Raw genomic sequence first — 20,552 nt, 5'->3', positions numbered from 1 at the left:
GCCGCGCGCCGACTCGCCGGGAGCAAGAGGGGGCGGTAGGCGGGGCGGCGCGTGACCTAAGGCCTCTCTACCGGGCTCACAGGTACCCGGCCGGAGTTGCTGGTGCCCAGGCCGCCGCCCGCCTTCCGGGTCCAGAGTCCCGAACCCCGAGCACTGGGATGCCAGGGTACTCCGGTGGGTGGGCGGTGCTCGGAGGCGCGGGGATACTGAGGGGCGGGCCCCCAGCCGAGAGCGTGACCCGACCCCGCCTGATCCTTGGGCCTTCGCCCACCGTTTCCCAGTCCCCTGGAGCTGGGGCCAGACACCGCAGGGCCCTCGTGCTGTCCCCGGTCGCTGCCTGCGCCCCGGGGGCTGTGTCTGGCAGCTTCCTGGCCCTTCTCCAGCCATTAGCGTCCCTTTTCCAGCCCCGCTGCCCCACCGAGGCGATTTCCCACGCTGCTATCACCCGCCCCTCCCCCAGGTTGTTACTATCACTTCCCAGGCTACCAGAGCCTTTTCTGCTCCCATGCCGACGGCGGTCCCTGCGCCAGGGCCGTTCTTGGCCTCTTCTGGACCTTTCAGAGATAAGAGAGGACCTTCGGTAGTGAGGGGGCCCAGTCCTCTGGGAACAAGGGATGGGGGCGTTTTAGGCCGCTGTCCTTGGTTCTGGGGACAGAAATGCCCCCTCCACAGGCACCCGGATATGCTCCATAGAATACGATGGGTATGGTCCCGCGGAGACCCAATCCGAAATATCTAGAGCTGAGAAGAAATCGCGATTTTACAGGCCGTTAAATATACAGTGGGGGTCGTCTCTAGAGACTTTTAACAAACCGTGCTGTGTTCCCACAAATTGCAGAACGGTGAGCAAGCATTTGAGACCATGTTGCTAGGGCATTAAGCTTGGAGAAAGTGGCAATATGAATTGGACAATAGTTTTGAAGTGACCAAGAGGTTGTCAGATGGTAAAAGTAGACCTTGTTTTATGCTTTCCTGGAGAGTGTTACCCAGACTAGCTAGTGGGAAGCAGATATAAAATTTGGAAGGCAGATTTTAGTTTGGTGGAAGGAGGAAGGAGAAATGTAACGTGGTGAACTACGTATCTCTGGAGGGTGTAAAGGAGAGCCACCCAAGGTACTTTTTGGAAGAGAATGCAGGAGAGTAGAGTAAATGATGCCAGGGTTCCTTCCGACTGAAATTCCATGATACACTGAGCTGTCTTTCTCTGGTGGAAGTTTGAAAGTTCTTTTCATTTTTTATAAACTTGCCCCTCTCTGGAATTCTTCAGGTTCAGGTTACTTTTGGACTGTCAAGATGACAGTTCCTTAATTTGGGTTCCATTATTACCACAGCGACTGCTTTATTTGTATAGCTGTCCACACCCAGAGCGTCTTCACCCTGTCGTTTGATTTGATCTTCTGTGAGCCTTATGGTGTGTGTCCCTTAACTGTTGGAGAAACTGAAGCCCTTACTCTGAAGTCTGCAAGCCTTTCTCTTTGATTTTGAAGTATCATTGTCACCCTAACAGAAAGCTCTTTTGAAATATACTAGTCGTTTAATCCTGCTAGGTCACATGCACTCTCACGAGTTTCTGAAATATCTATTCTTTGGGTTTATTTCAGAGCCAAGGCACTGATGTTTGAACTGGAAACTTCAAAACTTTTAATAGAATCTTCAGGATGGGTTTGAACCGGACAAGCTAGAAATTTTAGAACACCAGCTCTAGCAGGCATCTCCCACTGTTGGCTTTCCTGGAGAAGAGCTTAAAGAGGTTGTTCTGTAGACAGCCACAGTGACGCTCAGGGAACCAGATAAATGGATTTGGCTTTTCTGCTAGGATTCTCTTTGTTATAGTTCCTCTGTGAGCTGAAAGAGGCATAGAAATATTCATGAAACCGAAGAACCTGCAAGAAAGGAAGTGGCACTTTCATGCTGAGTGAAAACTCACCAAGTGGCAGTTGTGACTGAAAACACTGAAACCTACCACGTCCGGATTCACCGGACTGGGGGATAGAGGAACGGTCACAGCTGGGCAGAAAGAAGTGGTACTGGAAAAGAAAACCTAGATGAAGAGAATGAGGATGACTGCACAGTAGATGGCCGCCTCCACCTCCACAGAGACGAAGTCAGCCTCGTGGTGAGTACCAGGACCTGCCATGGCACAGCTTTTGCTGGGCTGCTGGATCGATTTTTGGGGTTAATTGAAAATCCCCAGCCAGATTGTGTTAATTTTATGAAGATAAGAAAAATGCCACTTTCCTCAGAGCAGCTGAATCAAGCACGTGAGCCATTTCTCTCCAAAGCTAATGTGTTTTAACCTTGCAAGCCTCTCGCAATGTTTGAAGGAGTCTGACATTGCCGGGAGATTGTAGAAAAGATAGCCACAGCCTGATCTTGCAGCCAGCTTTGATGGTTAATGTGGGTATTGTCGTCTTCAATTTGCAGAGACGAGGAATGGTTGCAGTTGAGACTTACACCATGAGAGGAGGTTTGGCCAGACTGGCTGTTGAAGGGTGTTACTCAATGTCTGTCTGAATCCCATTTCCCTTCTCAACCCTAAATGCATATATCCTGTCTCATAATTAGGTTTAGGAAACATCAGCCATGGAGGAGATGAAAGTGAAAAGCAGGTTTAGCTAGATTTAGCAGGATTTAGTGACTGATGATTTATGTGAAAGTCAAAAAGCTGGAGCAGTTCAAAATGACAGCCAAGCTTTCTTTTATGTGCCTGCACAAGCAGGGATGCTTTCACCCAGAAAACGTGGAGACGGGAGGATGGGGTGCACGTGGAGTTTGAGTTGGCTCTGAAATTTTTTTAAGGCTTTTTGATCTAAGCCTACCCTGCAGCCAGTTGTACACCCAGCCCTAGGTCTTAGGAAAGTGGACAGTGCCAGAGACCAAGTTGGTGCTTTTCTTTTTTTTTTTTTGAGATAAGATCTTGCTCTGTGGTCCAGGCCAGAGTGCAGTGGCGTGATCTCAGGTCACTGTAGCCTCAAACACCACCCCCAACCCCGACTCAAGTGATCCTTCTGCCTTAGTGTCCCAAGTCACTGGGACCACAGGCACACACCACCATGCCTGGCTACTTTTGTCTATTTTTTTGTAGATGGGGTTTCACCATATTATCCAGGCTAATCTCGAACTCCTGAGCTCAAGCAGTCCTCCTGCCTAGGCCTCTCAAAGTGCTGGGATAGGTGTGAGCCACTGTGCCCAACCGAGTTGGTGCTTTTTCATCAGGAAGGTGAGGTGGGAGCCGCAGAGGGAGGCCTCAGAGAGGGAATAGATCCAGGCGAGAAGAAAGCAGATGACAGATTGGTCCCATTGCTGCTTTATGCTGTAGCCTCATAAATGTGTTTTCAGAGACTGAGAAGTAAAACAGGTCCACCCAGGCTCTGTGGCTCTCACCTGTAATTCCAGCACTTTGGGAGGCCAAGACAGGATAGTTTGAGCCCAGGAATTTGAGACCAGCCTGGGCAATATAGTGAGACTCATTTCTACAATTTTTAAAAAAAAAATTAGCCGAGCATGGTGGCACGCTCCTGTAGTCCCAGCTACTTGGGAGGCTGAGGCAGGAGGATGGCTTAAGCCTGGGAGGTTGAGGTTGCAATGAGCCGTGATCGAACCACCGCACTCCAGCCTACAGGGCTACAAAGTGACACCCTGTCTGTGAAAACAACACAAAACAAAACAAAACAAAATGGAGACCCGGCCTTGGAGGTGTTTGTTTTATGGTCTTAAAGAGGTAATCAGATAATAACGTTGTAATTATAGTTATATTACAGTGTAGTCTTTAAGAGTCTTTAGGGAACAATAGAGGGTCATGGACATTCAGAAGGAAGAGCTTTCTCTGGGCTGAGGGACTCAGGAGAAGGTTAATGAGGAAGTGTGCTCGAGTGATACTGGGTGAGCTGTGGTGTGGTATAGAGCTCAGAGTTTCTCTGTAAGTTCTCATAGGCCCGTTTTCCCCCCGTTACAGATTTATGGAGTCACAGTCCTGCGCTGAAACTGCGTGTTTGCTCAGCAAACGTGAAGCACACTGTGGGCCCTTAGTAAATGTTTGTTAAGTGCAGGCGCCCCCAAACTTTTTACACAGGGGGCCAATTCACCGTCCCTCAGACCGTTGGAGGGCCGCCACATACTGTGCTCCTCTCACTGACCACCAGTGAAAGAGGTGCCCCTTCCTGAAGTGTGGCGGGGGGCCGGGTAAATGGCCTCAGGGGGCCATCGTTTGGGGATGCCTGGTTAAGTGAAAGCGTGGATTCCTAGTTGAAGGGCTATTTCCGGAAATCTTTATGCTCAGCACTTATGAGGGGTCCATCTAATAACATCCCTAACTTAATTTGTTATCAGAGCCTTAAAAGACAGTGTATCAGACCATGTGGTTGTATGGTTGAGGTTCAGTGTTTCAAATAAGAGCAGTCATTGTGGGCGCCTCGTTTTTCCTCCAGCTACTCATGTCTTCTCCGGCAGATGGTCTGACGGCTGGATAGAGGCATATTTTTAGTTTGACTTTCCTGCGTTTACAGAACAGTTATATCTAATTTGTAGCTACTGGGGTTCTTTCTTCTCTGGGGCCACCTGAAGGCTTTCAAACACAGTCATGAGCCCTCCTCAGGCTGGGAAAAAGGAAGCTGTGTTTTAAATGCCGTGATCGCTGGATGAAAGGAGACATGGCTCCATTCTGTTCTCTTGCCAGGTGGAATTATTTTTTTCTTTACGATGGTTCCAAGGTAAAGGAAGAAGGCGATCCAACACGAGCTGGCATTTGTTACTTCTATCCTTCCCAGGTAAGCCACACAGCATTTCACTGTTCAGTGGGGATCCCAGTGCCTCTAAGTGGTGACTTCTCACAAGTATAGGGTTTAGATTAGGACAGTTTGGCTAATATAGACATTGACATTTTGACTGTCTTATTTTAGTTGTACTATTTCTTGTTGTTCTGGTCTTAAAATTTCCAGGGAGCTCAGCATTTACATCGTCTTTAGCTTTCTATTTTCAGCATGATTTTTGTCTGGCTCCCTCTAGCCCCAATTTTTTGATCAGCTCAGTTTTTTAAAGTTTGTATTCAGCTGGGTATGGTGGCTCACACCTGTAATCCCAACTCTTTGGGAGACCGAGTTGGGTGGGTCACCTGAGGTCAGGAGTTCAAGACCAGCCTGGCCAGCATGGTGAAACTCTTATCTCTACTCAAAATACAAAAATTAGCCAGGCGTGGTGGCGTGCTCCTGTAATCCCAGCTACTTAGGAGGCTGAGGCAGGAGAATCGCTTGAACCTGGGAGGCAGAGGTTGCAGTGGGCAGAGCCCACGCCATTGTACTCAGCCTGGGCAACAAGAGTGAAACTCCATCTCAAAAAAACAAAAAGTTTGTATTCAGACATATACAAAAACAGAGAGGCAAGTATCATGAACCCTCATATGCCGTCAGTAGCTTCAACAATTATCAATACTTTGCCAATTTTATATGACCTATCTTAACCTCCCCTTCTCTCTCTTTTCTTTTCCTGGAGCAAATTCTGGATGTTGTATCATCTCACCAGTATCAAGCAACACCTCTCCCTGAAAAGGGCATCATTTTAAACATTGCCACACCTAACAAAAGTTACAGTAATTAGTAACAGTAATTCCTTAATATGACCTGGTAATTCCTTAATATGACCTGATACCCAGGCTATATTCAAATTTTGCCTTATTGTCTTAGACGTTACTTATTCTGCTCTTCCTTCCTTCCACCCACCCATACTTCCATTTATTTCTCTTTTTCCTTATAAGGATCCCAACTGCATCCACATATTCTATTTGGTTATTTTGTATTTTAAGTCCTTGAAATAACAGTCCTCACCCAGCCACTCATCTTCCCCACCGAACCATGCCATTGAATTATTGAAGAAACCAGGTCATCTGTGCAGTAGAGTGCTAGAATGTCCCACACTCTAGATCTGGCTGAGTTCTTCCTCATGGTGGTGTCATTGAATGTCTCCTATCCACTGTATTTCCTTTACGTTAGTAGTAAGGTCTAGAGCCTTGGTTAGGTTCAAGCTCAGTTTTCTAGGTAAGGGTGGTGTGTACATTTTCCGTTACATCACCTACTGTCTGGCTATCCTGTGCTTTAGTTAAGGCTAAAGTTCATGAGGAGATTCTGTATGTTCCCTCACGTGACCGTGCTCTGACACGGATAGTTGGGGTTAGTCTGAGTCACCCTGGCCACTCTTTCCAGGGGATTCGAGTAGGAACAAAGGCTCGTGCTTCTCCTCAAGCCTGTGCCTGTGATCCTAGCAGCAGAAAGACAGTTTTGTGCCGTCATCTCCTGTGTCCATGGTGGCTGTGCTCTTAGGGTTCAGTCATCTCAGACAGGGCTTAGCAAACTTTGTAAAGGGCCAGATAGGAAATACTTTAGGCTTTGCAAGGCACGTTAAGGTCTCAATCACATGTTCTTCTTTGTTGTAACCTTTAAAAAGTATAGGAACCATTCTTAGCTTACAGGCCACAGGAAAACGGGTAACAGACTGGATTTGGCTTGCAGGCTTTAGTATACTGTAAGAAATGACGCAAGAGTTCAAGCATTTCAGCTTCCCGTCTGGAATGTGCTCCTTTCCCACAGACCCTGCTTGACCAACAGGAGCTGCTTTGCGGACAGATTGCTGGAGTCGTCCGCTGCGTCTCTGACATTTCTGACTCTCCTCCTACTCTTGTTCGTCTGAGACAGCTGAAGTTTGCCATAAAAGTTGATGGAGATTATCTTTGGGTAAGTTGAATGGGGAGAATCAGTGCTGAAGTGCTGCAGTGGTAAGTTTAGAAAGTTATGCTGTCTCTGGGTCTTGAATTTAGAATTATCCCCGCCCTCCGCCCACCTCATCCGTGTACTGTGTTTAGTAATCATTCTTGCTTCCTGTGGCACTTTCTGCATGTGCCCATCATAATTGAGTACTCTCCAAAACCTTTCTAACCTGCGTGGCACATGGTTGGTTTCTCCCTTCCTTTTGAAGACTTAGGCCAACTTGAGGAAATTCTGTTGACTCTGTGTTGTAAATTGAGCTTTTATCGTCATCTTTCTCCACACTTATTGGGTAAGTGACCCAGAAAAAAACGCTGTTATGTGTTAGGTTTCAGAGAACCCATTTAAAAAAAAAAGAATATTACTTGAGTCTAGGAGTTCGATACCAGCCTGAGCAACATAGTAAGACCCTGTCTCTACAAAAAAAAAAAAAAAAAAAAAAATTAACCAGGTATGGTGGCTCATGCCTGTGGTCTTAGCTACTTGGAGGCTGAGGGGAGGATTGCTTGAGTTAGGAGTTTCAGGCTGCAGTGAGCCATGATTGCCACTGCAGTCTAATCTAGGCAATAGAGTGGGACTCTGTCTTAAAAACAAAAAGAGAAGAAAAATCATTCCTTTATATTCTGAATAGTAGCATAGAATCTAAAGCGCTATTTCTCACGACAACATTTTCTTTTAAGCCTTCCCAAGGTAAAGGGAAGCTTAAGTATGGGATGCTATATTCAACTTTGTAGGTATTATATCCAACTTTTTTTTTTTTGAGATGGACTCTCGCTCTGTTGCCAGACTGGAGTGCAGTGACGCAGTCTCAGCTCACTGCAACCTCCACCTCCCGAGTTCAAGGGATTGATTATCCTGCCTCAGCCTCCTGAGTAGCTGGGACTACAGGTGCACGCCACCATGCCCAGCTAATTTTTGTATTTTTAGTAGAGACAGGGTTTCACCATGTTGGCCAGGATGGTCTCTGTCTCTTGACCTTGTGATCCGGCCACCTTGGCCTCCCAAAGTGCTGGGATTACAGGCGTGAGTCACCACACCCAGCCTATTTTCAACATTTTATTATGAAAATTTTCTCAGTTGAATTTTACAGTGAATACTCATATATCTCCTCAAGTCTACAATTAGCATTTTGTTATGGTTGTGTTATTACCTAGCTATTCATTCCTTTATCCTCCCGTTAATTCAAATTATTTTTATTTGATTTGATTGAGACAGTGTCACACTGTTACCTAGGCTGGAGTACAGAGATATGACCGTGGCTTACTGCAACTTTCAAGCGATCCTCCCACCTCAACCTCCTGAGTTGCTAGGACCACCGGCATACATGCCCACCTAATTTTTAAATTTTTTTTCCTAGAGACAGGGTTTCTCCAGGTTGCCCAGGCTGGTCTTGAACTCCTGAGCTCAAGCAATCCTCCTGCCTTGGCCTCCCAAAGTGCTGGGATTACAGGCATGAGACACTGCACCCAGCCCCAAATTATTTTGTTATAGTTTTCAAAGTAAGTTGCACACATTAGTGTATCTCCGCGCAGATACTGTGTCATGCATATCATAAAATAAAATTCAGTGTTTGTTTGTGGTTACATGCTTTACAGGCATTCATCTTTCCACTTAACATTTGTGAAATTCGTTCATGTTGTTGCATCCGTTGATGTTCATTCTATTTTGTTATCAAATAGTATTCTGTTATCTGAATATATCACAGTGTGTTTTTCTTTCGCTGGACATTCGAACGGCGTCCAGTTGGGGACATAAAGATAAGTCTTCTAGGAACATTCCTATACAAGTATTTTGGTGGACATGTGTTTTCATTTCTCCTGGGTAAATAGCCAGTCTCCTGGAATTGCTGGGTCATAGAGTAAGTGTGTGTTGGATTTTATAAGAAACTGTTAGACCATTCCTACCAACAATGTGAAAATTCCAGTCACTCCACATCCTCGTCAGCGTTGAGATTGGCAGTCTGTCCATTTTAACCATTCTTCTGGATGTGCAGTGGTATGTCATTGTGGTTTTAATCTTCACTTCCCTAATGATGAATGATATTGAGGCCTTTTTGTGTGCTTAATGACTACTCGTATAACTTCCTCTGTGAAGTATCCATTCAAACCCTTGCCCATTTTTTAAATTGGGTTTTTTTTTAAAAAATTGAGTTTTGTGGTTCTATTTATAATCGAAATAGCAGTTCTTTGTCAGATACATATTTTCAAAATAATTTCTCCCAGTTTGTGGCATGCCTATGAATTTTCTTGGTGTTTTTTGATGAGCAGGAATTTTCATTTTAATGAAGTCTAACTTATCAATTTTATCTTTTTATGGTTATTGCTTTCTGTGTCTTGCCTAAAAAACCACTGCCTACTCCATTGGAGGAAATAGTCTCCCTTTTTTATTTCTGTAAGAATTTTACAGTTTTGGCTTTTACATTTAGATCTGTAATCCACTTTGGGTTAATACTTGTGAATGGTGTGAGTAGAGCTCAAGGATCTTTTTTTTTTTTTTTTTTTTTTTACCTCATCTGGATAACCAGTTCTTCCAGCATCATTGCTGAAAACACTTTCCTTTCCCTATTGGATTCCTTTGGCTCCTTTGCCAAAGATAAGATGACCATTTAAGTATGGGTCTTTTTCTGTACTCTCTCAGGCTTTTCCACAGATCTGTTTGGAGTACCACACTGTCTTGATTTCTGTAAGTCTTGAAACCAGATAGTGTAATTCCTCCAACCTTATTTTTTCAAGGTAGCTTCGTCTATTTCACGTCCTTTGCGTTTCCATTGTAGAATCAGTCTGTCGGTTTCTGAAGAAAAGCTGGTGGGATCATGATTGGAATTACATTCAGTCTTTTTATCAATTGGGGAAGAAGTGAGCGCTTCTGACATGCCAGCCTCTTGTAAGCTCTTGGATTCCATCTGGGAACAAAGCAAAGATCCATGTGCTAACTGTAGCTTACATTCAGAGGGCATTTGTATTTATTTGTTTTCTGTCGGGGTTTATTCGTTTAAATTTCTGATGATTTCCTCAGGACAGATCCCTAGAGGTAGAATGACTACATCAAGTAATAGGAACCTTTTCAGGCTCTTTAAACATGTGACCAGATTACCTTCTAACTCAGCGAGTATTTAACTTCTGTAGAACGAAGCACTACACTCAGCATTTTGGAGATCTATGACTGGGAAGATTGCAGTCAGTACTGGCTCTTAAAGCACTTCATCTAGCTCGAGAGGCACGAGGGCCATTCATGAAGGAATCTGAGTCCTTGTCCATGGTTTGTAATGGAATCCAGATTAAATACACACTGTCCAAATAACAGTTCTAGCAGCACAGGGTCAGAAAAGAGGTCAGCATTATTGGCTTGAGTTAGCACAACGGACCTCATGGAGATACCGAAATCTGTTGCGGGCACTGCAGGTTGTGAGTAAGCCCTGGGGAAATGAACAGTAAGGAGGACATTTGGGACTGGGCAACGTGAGTTGAGGTACAAAACTTACTTGTCCATGGAGATTAACTCGCCAGAATGGAGGGTGTGGACTCAGGGAAAATAGAAGATCCATTTGGGTGGGCCAGTCACGTCAGGACATGGAGAGCCCAGGATGCCAGGATTCTGGGCTTCGACTCAAAAGAAAAGGAAAATGCTTGTCTTCCTGGTTTCTCTCCTTACAGGTGCTGGGCTGTGCTGTGGAGCTCCCAGATGTCAGCTGCAAACGGTTTCTGGATCAGCTAATTGGATTCTTTAACTTTTACAATGGACCTGTTTCCCTGGCTTATGAGGTATGAATATGGGGTTGCGGAGTCTTACATTGGGCCTTTTTATAAAAACTGAGATTGCCAGCACTTACTCCGGGGTCTGTTATACTTCATATAAACACACTATGTCCAGGGACAAGGTCGGGGGCTCTCGGAGCCCCCTCATGTGCCTTTGTGCCTAGTGGCATAGGTCACGTTTATTCCAAATGTTGGTCCCCCTCTCCTCCCTGGGATGTTTAGAAAGTGCAGGCCCTGCTTGCCACCCTTACCCGGCAGACGCCCTGGATCCTTGATAGGCTAGGTTTCAAACAGGTCCTCCCTTCCAGTCAGTTTCCTATGTGAGGAACCATTTTGGAAGTAATTGGGACTCTGGCCAAAGAGTCTGTCCCTCCAAATCTCAGATGTTGACCTGAGGCTCTTTCTATTTTAGAACTGTTCTCGGGAAGAACTGAGCACGGAGTGGGACACCTTCATCGAACAAATTCTGAAAAACACCAGTGATCTGCATAAGATTTTCAATTCCCTCTGGAACTTGGACAAAACCAAAGTAACATTTTCATCCTCTTTACTCATTTTATATGTAAGACTAGGGCTTCTGGATACTTTTTTAATATCCCTGAAGTGAACTCTATCTGGAAAAGTGAAGAGAATGTCACTTCTCAGGCAGGGCCATGACACAGCAGGTCACCTCTCAGCCCCATTTCCGTTATCCAGAGAACGGTGTCAGCGTACCTGCCTTCTAGAACTGTTTTGATGGTCAAATGAAGCAACACCTCAAATGACGCCAAGTAAATCCTCAGTAAAGGGAATTATTATGTTGCTCATGCCTCGGAAGTATCGCAGTCAGTGATCTGAAGGCCTTCTCTCTTGATATTCATGTCATGTGCTCTAGTTATTCTGAGGTTCAGAAATGCCTAGCGTGAACATTTCAAAAACAAGGTGGCTTACTTTGAGAGAGTGTGGTCGGGAACCGTTGAGCTGCTCCATTGGCAGTTGGCACGCAGTGGGACCTAGGCTGCTTGTGTGGCTGGCCTGACCACCTGTGCTGCCCCATCAAGAGCCAGCTACCTACAGCCGGGTATGGTGGCTCACGCCTGTAATCCCAGCACTTTGGGAGGCCGAGGCAGGTGGATCATCTGAGGTCAGGAGTTTGAGACCAACCTGGCCAACATGGCAAAACCCCATCTCTACTAAAAATAGAAAAATTAGCCAGGTGTAGTGGCTCACACCTGTAATCCCAGCCACTTGGGAGGCTGAGGCAGGAGAATCACTTGAAGCAGGGAGGCGGAGGTTGCAGTGAGCTGAGATCTCACCATTGCACTCCGGCCTGGGCAACAGAGTGAGCCAGCCTCTGTCTCAAGAAAAAAAAAAAAAAAAAATCCAGCTACCTGAGCCCTGACGCACAGTCCTCTTCTGTGTCTCACTGCCGTAGTAAATAGTGTCCCTATAACAGAGTCTGGCACTATGACTCAGCCTTCACAGAGTGCGACCTCACCAGACGTGGGGAAGGGTTTTCCCTGCTCTAGTCTGGAAAACTTCCTGTAGCTGGCCCTAAAGCTTTATAGAATGGCTGGCTGGGACAGGGCCGTCTTGAGGCTATGAAGAATAAACTTCTTAATGTGTCAGCAGCTCTGGAGACTCCATTAACAGGGAGTTCTAGCAGCCAGTGGATACCTGCTGGTTCTAGCTGGCAGGTGGAAATCGGAAGAGGCTGCCGGTTATTGCTGGCTCTTCCTGACCAGGTCCAGATGCTTTTGTTGTATTTTTAGGAACTTCTAGGCTATTCCATACAAGGAATATGGAACTGAGGCATATTTCCTCGAGTGAAAGAGCACGATGTTTTCATTTTATGTCATGGAATAGAGTCACGGAGGCTGGTGAGACATCAAACTACCTGTATCACCATGGGGATTGTGCTTCAGAGGGAAGGTGGTGGATAGGGTAGGTAGATTTCACCTGGTGCCATGACATTGTATTTATAGGATATGCCCTTCTCTTCTCCTGCCGTCAGGTCTTAGCACTGTCAGGGTAGATAGTCAGGGTCTCCCAGGCCATCTACTCTGACGCCTTTGAATAGCCATATGCCGTACTTGCTGCACCTTCTAGCTTCTGGACAGGCCTCCTTGTTCTAAGAATTTAGTGGTGTCAGCAGTTGTGGGTATAGAGAGGTAGAACAGCCCCAAGCCATGACACAGCTTTTACTGTGTGACGTATTCTCCTTTTCCAGGCTTTGAGTTACCCCCGTCCACTTGTTCTTTACAACCCTGTCCCCTTTTCTCCCTTGCTGATTGTGAGCATGCTGATGGGTGGGCATGATGCCTCTTGCCCTGCACAGGTGGAGCCCCTGTTGTTGCTGAAGGCAGCCCGCATTCTTCAGACCTGCCAGCGCTCACCTCACATTCTCGCTGGCTGCATCCTCTATAAAGGACTGTGAGTAACTCCAGACCCCCTGCCCCCAGCTCCATTTCCCTGCTGCAGAACTGACCATCAGCCAATCCCAGATTGTGGTGGGGAACTCCGTCTCTGGCCATTTCCAAGTGAGCTGGTTTGGCAAATATCAAGTAGTTTAGATTTGACTTAGTTTAGAGAGACAGGTATGTACCTGTCTTTGAGCAAAACTGAGAAATTGGAAATAGTTGTATTCAGAAAAGAGTTAAGAATATACAAGGAATTCTGTAATTCTCAATCTGGGGCCTGCTGGAATGGTTACCAGTCTGCAAAATGCGAATGCAGAGTGCACAGTGTTGCCAGCAGCCAGCACTGTGAAGTCAAGAGGCTGGAAGGGGCCTGCCGCGGCCCTCCTCCTGCTGCTCAGAGGCTCTGCTGTGCTTGCTTCAGCTCAGCGCTGCAGAGCAGCCTTACCGGCCCTTACCAAGCTGCCTTCCAGCATCTTGGCTGGGTCTGTGTCTTGGTTGGCCTCTGATAATTCACTGTACTTCATGTAGTTGGAGGGCCTCTTTGTGAGTCTGAGTGGCCTAAGAGCCACTCCAGGTCACCTCAGGCCTCTCTCTTCATGGCGGGCTTGCTCTCACAGCCCAGGGCAGGCAGGGCCATCGTGCTGTGGCCAGAGCTTCCCAAGGAGCAGGCGACTGCTGTGCGACTGGAGAAGCACTCAGGCTCTTGCAGGGGCCCTTGGGCCAGACAGGCTGAGCTCTAAATCCTGCCTTCTCTTTTGCCAGCCCGGTGGCCTTGAGCGAGTTGCTTAGCCTCAGTTTTCTCTTCTGGGAGGATGTGAGGAGATGACAGGTGCGGAAGAACCGAGCACAAACCCTGGTGCGCTCTGCGCTCTCCCTCCTGGCCCCTGCTTCTCGGGTGGGGTGTGCGGAAGGACCGAGCACAAACCCTGGTGCGCTCTGTGCTCTCCCTCCTGGCCCCTGCTTCTCGGGTGGGGTGTGCGGAAGGACTGAGCACAAACCCTGGTGCGCGCTGCGCTCTCCCTCCTGGCCCCTGCTTCTCGGGTGGTTCTGAATCAGCTGGGGGGCTTCCAAGCTCATCAGTGACATACCCACCAAAGAGAATAGTTTTGTTCCCTCTTCTCATTTTGCATTTCTTAAATATATGATTTTTTTCTTTTTTGTAGGGACAGGGTCTTGCTGTGTTGCCCAGGCTGGTCTCAAATACCTGGCTTCAAGCAGTCCTCAGCTTCCCAAAGTGATTGGATTGTAGGCATGAGCCACTGCACTGTATTTAAGTTATACAGCTAATACATGAACACATTTTCACCGTAACCAAATCAACCAACAGAGGAACACACACAGCACAGTTTAAAAGCTCCCCTTCTTTCTTTCTTTCTTTCTTTCTTTCTTTTTTTTTTTTTTTTGAGACACGGTTTTGCTCAGTTGCCCAGGCTGTAGTGCAGTGGCATAAACCTCTTGGACTGAAGCGATCCTCCCACCTCAGCCTCCCATGTAGCTGGGACAACAACCACATGCTACCAGAGTTGGTTGATTTTTTGATTTTTTTTTTTTTTTTTTTTTTTGTAGAGATGAGGTCGCACTGTGTTGCGCACGGAGGTCTCAAGCTCCTGAGCTCAAGTTCTTCTCCCACCTCAGTCTCCTAAAGTGCTGTGATTACAGGAGTGAGCCACTGTGCCCAGCCTCTCCCTCTTAACCTTTCCTCACCATTGGCAGTGTGCTGGGCATCCTGCTCTTTCTGTGTGCTTTTGCCCACTAGGACATATATGCATATACTGATTTTGTTTATTTTTGCTGTCTCCTTAAATAGGATCACATGGTTTCTCAACTGATGCTTACAGTGAAGATTTCTTTACCAGCTCATACTGGTGCAGCTCATTCTTACGAGGGCTGCACGCTTTTTGGTATTCTGGCTGTGTTATGCTTGAACTACTCTCTTGTTGATGAACATTTTGGCTGTTGACTCATTTTTTTAATTGTTTTTAACCATTCTCCCTGTAATGAATATTCTAATGCATACAGCTTGGTACAAGCTGAGTCAAAGGGTTCGGTTATTTTAAATGTTGTTAGGAACTGCCAGAGCGCCCTCTGTAAGGGTTTTACTAGTGAAACTCCCACCAGCCACGTCCCCAGGATCCTCATCCACACGGACTGTTAGTGGCCTGGTGTATTTCTTCTCACGGTGTTCTTGTTCTGTGTGCGATCTCCTAGGGTTGTCAGCACCCAGCTCCCGCCGTCCCTCACCGCCAAGGCCCTGCTTCACAGAACAGCACCTCCGGAGCAGGTATCGTAAAGTCCACCTGCCTGGCTGGACGGCCTCCCCCAGAGCAGCCGTCACTGAACCTGAGGCTGGAGGGATCAGGAGCAGAGGCCGTGGGACAGGTGTTTTACTTGGTCTTGTCGGGACCCCAGGTCCCCCGGTGGCATTCTCCTCAAGAGTGAAGCCATTGGCGAGGCTGAGAGAAAATGTTTTCTTCCACGAGCTAGGCTTGGATAGTTGGTTTTTCTTCAAACCAAGGAAATCTGTGAGAATTCAACTTCCCATGAGAATCTGATATCTCTTTATGTCAGAGATACTAGACTTTTCGGAGACAGACTGTAAAGGATGTGTCTTTAGAAAAATTTAGGGGGCCAGGCACGGTGGCTCACGCCTGCAGTCCCAGCACTTTGGGACGCTGAGGCAGGTGGATCACTTGACATCAGGAGTTCAAGACCAGCCTGGCCAACAGGATGAAAACGCATCTCTATTAAAAATACAAAAATTCGCCAGGCATGGTGGTGGGCATCTGTAATCCTATGTACTCAGGAGGCTGAGGCAGGAGAATCACTTGAACCAAGGAGGTGGAGGTTGAGGTAAGCCAAGATCGCGCCACTGCACTCCGGCCTGGGCAACAAGAGTGAGACTCTGTCTCAAAACAAAACAAAACAAAACAAACACCTCTTCTCTTTTAAAATACTTTCAATTTATATTTATTTGTTTTTATATTGAAAAAGTCATGGATGCTCATTGAGAATAAAATTGCCCGTCATTGACGTGTGCAGGGATAACCGCTGCTAGCATCTGGCATATTTTCTTCCAGTCCTTTTTTCTTTTGTGTATGAAGCTGTGGCTTCCAGTGTATTATGAGGCTCTCTTCTTACGCTTATTAGATGAGCAGGCGTGTAAAGTGCTGGTGGGGCTCTGTTCAGCCTCCTCATCCACTGTTGCTGTAGATGTCAGTTTGGGCAGCCCTTCTGGGAAACAGTTAGATAAGATAGCATTAAGGATGCCCTTTATTTTTTCCTAATAATTTGATTTCTAGGACTATATCTTAAGGAAATAATCTAACTGCTGAAAAAGACTTATACTCAAAAGTTGATCACAACAAGCTTTATGAAAGTGAAAAATCAGACAAAACTTGAACGCTAAAGGCAGGAGTTGGCAAACTATGGCCTGTGGTCCACCTGCTTACAAATAAAGTTTTCTTTGGCTGCTTTTGAGCTCTATCAGCAGAGTTGAGTAGGTGGGACAGAGACCACATGTCCTGCAAAGCCAAAAATATTTACTGTCTTATCTTTTACAAAGAAAATTTACTAATTACTGGTCTAAGGTAGTTAAATGATTAATTTACTTATATCATTTAAACCTTCATACAATTTTAATCTGCCATTTAAAATGGCCAACTTTTTTTTTTTTTTTTTTTTTTTTGAGATGCAGTCTCGCTCTGTTACCCAGGCTGGAGGGCTGTGGCAGGATCTCAGCTCACTGCATCCTCTGCCTCCCAGGTTCAAGCAATTCTGCTGTCTCGGCCTCCCGAGTAGTTGGGACTATAGGCATATGCTACCATGCTGGCCTAATTTTTGTATTTTTAAAAAGTATAGAGACGGGGTTTCACTATGTTGGTCAGGCTGATCTTGAACTCCTGACTTCAAATGATCCACCCACCTCAGCCTCCCAAAGTGCTGGGTTTACAGATGTGAGCCACCTCGCCCAGCCCCAAAGATGTTTTAATGTCAGGAATTGCATGTTACTGTTTTAAGAAGAAATATGGAATTTTATATAGTGTGGTTTCAAAAGTATAAAAAATACATAGGCTTAAGGAAAAAAATACCCAATGTTAATAGTACTAGCTTGAGAGTGAGGGATTGTATGTGATTTTTTTTCAATGCTTTGTCTACAGTAAACTAAGGTTAGGTTTAGTAATCTAAAACCCGATTTTTTTAAAAAAAATCACCAAAAAAGAACACTGTGTCATTCTAAGATCGAAAGTTATTTTGGCTAGAAGAGCAGTTCTTATTTGGTTTTTGTTTTGTTTGGGTGGGTTCATTTGGAGCCCTCAGATTGAGATGAGAGATGTTTTCATTTTTGAGAAAATGATCAGGTTTCAGGCCTTGATTGTGAACCAGAACAAACGAAAGATCTGGTATCCCATTTTGTTAGGTCAGATCCTTCCTACTGAGAGTCAGAGTACTTTGACATTTTTATTATAATGAAATTGATGTGAATTCTACATCAGGGGCTGTGGCAGATGTGACTGTATTCTGGAATACGAGTTCCCCAAAGGTGTAAAAGAGAACAAGAATCCTCAATTTTATTACCAGAAGGGAGAGACTGAGAAAATCAGAATGTAGAGTGTGACGTGCGTTTGGGCGGAGCTGCTGCCTTACAGCCTGTGTGGGTACAGGTTCTTGCCTCATCCCAGCCAGAGTGGGAGCCAGCAGCTTGGGGGAGCTTCTGTTCCATCTGCTTAGCTCTTAGCATGTGGTCGGGACAAGCTTTCTGGGCCTGGCTAAGTTTTATGAACAGATGGCACAGCAAATTCCTGATGGTTAGGTCAAGAGGAGAATGTGGTGCCCAGTGCCAACTTCTGTGTGTGTTTGTTTTCAGAGACTCTCTATGGGAGGGGATGCCCCACAGGAACATGGTAAGTGGTGAGGTGCCTGCCTGGCTGCCTCTTGAGTAGGGTGGTCTTTTATGCCACCTGTCCCTGTACAAGTTATGCGAAGGGCCCAGCCGTCTACATGTTTAATTTTCTCTGCTCATCAGATTAGGAAAAAGGATGTAATAGAGCTTCAGGAATCGAGTTACCCACTCAAACCCTGATTGTAATGCTATGATTTCAGGCAGGCCTGTCAAATCCCTGCTTTCAGATCCATCTTAACTTCATATTGTGAGACTGCTCGGTCAAGTGCCAGGGTGTGGTGATGGGGAGAGGGGACGATGATGGCGACTGCCAGAAAGGCCTTTCGCAGGGTGTGGAGGCTCCCTCAAGCAGAGATGAATTTTGATTTATTCTGAAGCCTAAGTTGGAGCAGATCCCTTTCTTAGCTTGTATCTTCTTTTAAAAGTGCTTTTCAACCTTTCTCTACCGAGCGTCTTCCTTCTCCTGCGGGAAGTCATGTTGCCCGCAGAGACTCTTCTGATTGGGCGCAGGAGTTGGAGCTGCAGTTTGGCAGCTCTTATCCTGGGCTCAGATAGTCCCAGCACCCTTCTCCGAGCAGGAGTGGGGTTGGATGTATCACCCGAGAGCAGTTATTGCCCCTCTGCCCTCTCTGGTTTTGGGGAAAGCCCTGTTCATGTTGCTTTGCAATTCCAGGCGTGGCATTACCCCCAAATGTCCAGATTATCCCTGTTTTTGTGACCCAAGAGGAAGCCATGATTCTCCATGAGTTCCCGGTGGAACAGATCACAAGGTACGGGAGTGCACAGAGGGTTCACCTGGCGCCAAACCTGAGGAGCCCCATCACAGGACTGGTTAAAACAAACCTCTGGTACCTCCGATCCTTCCTTAATTCCATCTCCCCCATGCCCTGTCTTGTAAGAGAACATCTGGGTTTTGAGTTCGTTAAGAAACAGAGTGGCATAGTGAGGTGACATTGGGTTTCACATCTCAGATCTCTTACTTAACCAGCTATGGGACCTTGCGCAAGTCCATTCCCTGCCTGAGCCTTAGTTTTTTTCATCTGAAAAGCAGACACGGTAGTATCTCTTTCATGAGTTCATTGTGACACTTGAAAATAGTGTATGTACAGCACCTAGTATCGGGCCTGATGCACAAGAGACCTTCCACATGTGGGTCATTCTTACTCAGTGGGCTCTGCCGTTTTCAGTGGGTGAGCCTGGTGTCACTCCGTGAAGTCCTGAGGACCAGATGTTGCTGCATTTTTGCTCCTGCGATTTAACGCTGGTGGCCTCTTAGTCTCTGTGCCTCAGGCCCCGCCTTGTCACTGATGCCCGTGCCTTAGTCCCTGCTGGGGAAGGGCGCCTGCCCTGCGATCTGCCGACGCGCCCCTTCCTCACGTCTCTCCTGTCTGCCAGGTCTCCAGCAGGACTCGGGGATGGTTCAGCCCAGCACCGTCCAAAGGGTGGGAGCACATCTGCCCTGCAGGAAGACGCCACTGGCCACGTAGAATCCATGGCCTGGACCACCCCGGAGCCCACATCCCCTGAGGACGCTTGTCCAGGTGGCAGGAGGCAGAACGGATGCTTGCCTGGCCATGGTTTGGAGAGCATCGGGCCCGCAGGACTGCGCAACACGGCCAGGCACAAGCGTCTTGGCCTCAGCTGCTCCCTGGGGAAGGAACTAGTCTTTATCCAAGGGGAACTTGACTTGTCTGAAATCCACATTCCAGAGGCTCAGGAAGTGGGAATGTACCCAGGTCATTTCACCTTCCCACATGTGCATGTCCCAGATGGCAGTGCTCCTTACTACAAGGCATCGCTCAGCGCCTCCGGCAACATGGAGCCCGTGCCGCCTGAGGACACAGCTGTCAGCAGCATGCGCTGTGCCTCTGCTCCTGAGATGCTCACCCAGCATGGAGCCCAAGAGCTATTCGAAGACCATTCTGGCCACAGCAGCAACCACGCCCCCATTCCCAGAGCAGACCCTCTCCCCAGAAGGACCTGCAGACCCTTTTCATTGCCTCTCTTAGATCCAGGACAGAGAGAGAACAAGCTTCCCACGGAGGAACAAAGCATGGATCAGTATGTTGCTGGGGTTTGTGAAAGCCACGCAGCCCCCGGTCTGGAATGTAGTTCAGGCTCAGCAGACTGTCAGGGTGCTGGCCCCTCTGCAGATGAAATCAACTCCAAGCTGACCCCAGCAGAGTCCTGCATGGGGCTCGTGAGGATGAACCTCTATACTCACTGCGTGAAAGGGCTGGTGCTGACCCTGCTGGCCGAGGAGCTGCTGCTGGGAGACAGCGCAGCCATAGAGGAAGTGGTGAGTGTCCACAGACCTTCCCCTGCCCCTCTGTGGCCTCTGCTCATCTCCTGTGCGTCTCTCATACCGCTGTGCTGACACCCAGGGAAAGGCATAAAGGCTGAGCCCTCAGCTATGTGACCCTGGGTGAAATGTTCTTGTTTAGGCGATGGGGGTAGTACCTGCCTCCATGGGTTTTTGTAGGGATAAGAGAGAGTCAAGTGCATAGAATGGGTGGTGCATTGGCATCCAACAAGTGTTGGCTTGCTCCTTTCTAGTTTTGCGGAGCTCAGGCCTCGGAAGCAGGGAAGGCCTGAGAGGGAATCCTGGCTCTTGTCCTCTAGCTGTGTGAACTTGCCCACAAGTCTTCGTCCCCCTGAGCCACTGATAACTCCTCAGTCTCATAGGGATGGGGCTAGACCCTCCTGTTCCAGATGCAGTGAGATAGTGCAGGCAAAGACAGCACAC

General features: G+C 47.1%; 1 protein-coding gene across 4 annotated transcripts in view; it reads left to right on the top strand.

Annotated features, from left to right (window-relative positions):
• Positions 1-2: 2 nt before the first annotated feature.
• HPS4 (HPS4 biogenesis of lysosomal organelles complex 3 subunit 2) overlaps positions 3-20,552 on the top strand; it is a 30,755-nt gene continuing 10,205 nt past the window's right edge. The window contains exons 1-11 of one of the 4 annotated variants that reach the window (XM_003938485.4): positions 3-82; positions 1,602-2,116; positions 4,676-4,766; positions 6,579-6,722; positions 10,406-10,513; positions 10,920-11,036; positions 12,825-12,919; positions 15,115-15,187; positions 17,771-17,807; positions 18,480-18,576; positions 19,202-20,105. In XM_003938485.4, the coding sequence (XP_003938534.1) occupies positions 2,076-2,116; positions 4,676-4,766; positions 6,579-6,722; positions 10,406-10,513; positions 10,920-11,036; positions 12,825-12,919; positions 15,115-15,187; positions 17,771-17,807; positions 18,480-18,576; positions 19,202-20,105 (1,707 nt within the window). In that variant the 5' untranslated portion in view covers positions 3-82; positions 1,602-2,075. The other 3 variants (XM_010349196.3, XM_010349195.3, XM_010349197.3) reach the window with 3 other exon arrangements.

This window comes from Saimiri boliviensis, chromosome 21 (assembly GCF_048565385.1).
Source record: "Saimiri boliviensis isolate mSaiBol1 chromosome 21, mSaiBol1.pri, whole genome shotgun sequence".
NCBI classification, from domain to species: domain Eukaryota; kingdom Metazoa; phylum Chordata; class Mammalia; order Primates; family Cebidae; genus Saimiri; species Saimiri boliviensis.
The sequence above is the reverse complement of the archived record's forward strand: the minus strand, read 5'-3'. Positions and strand labels throughout refer to the sequence as shown.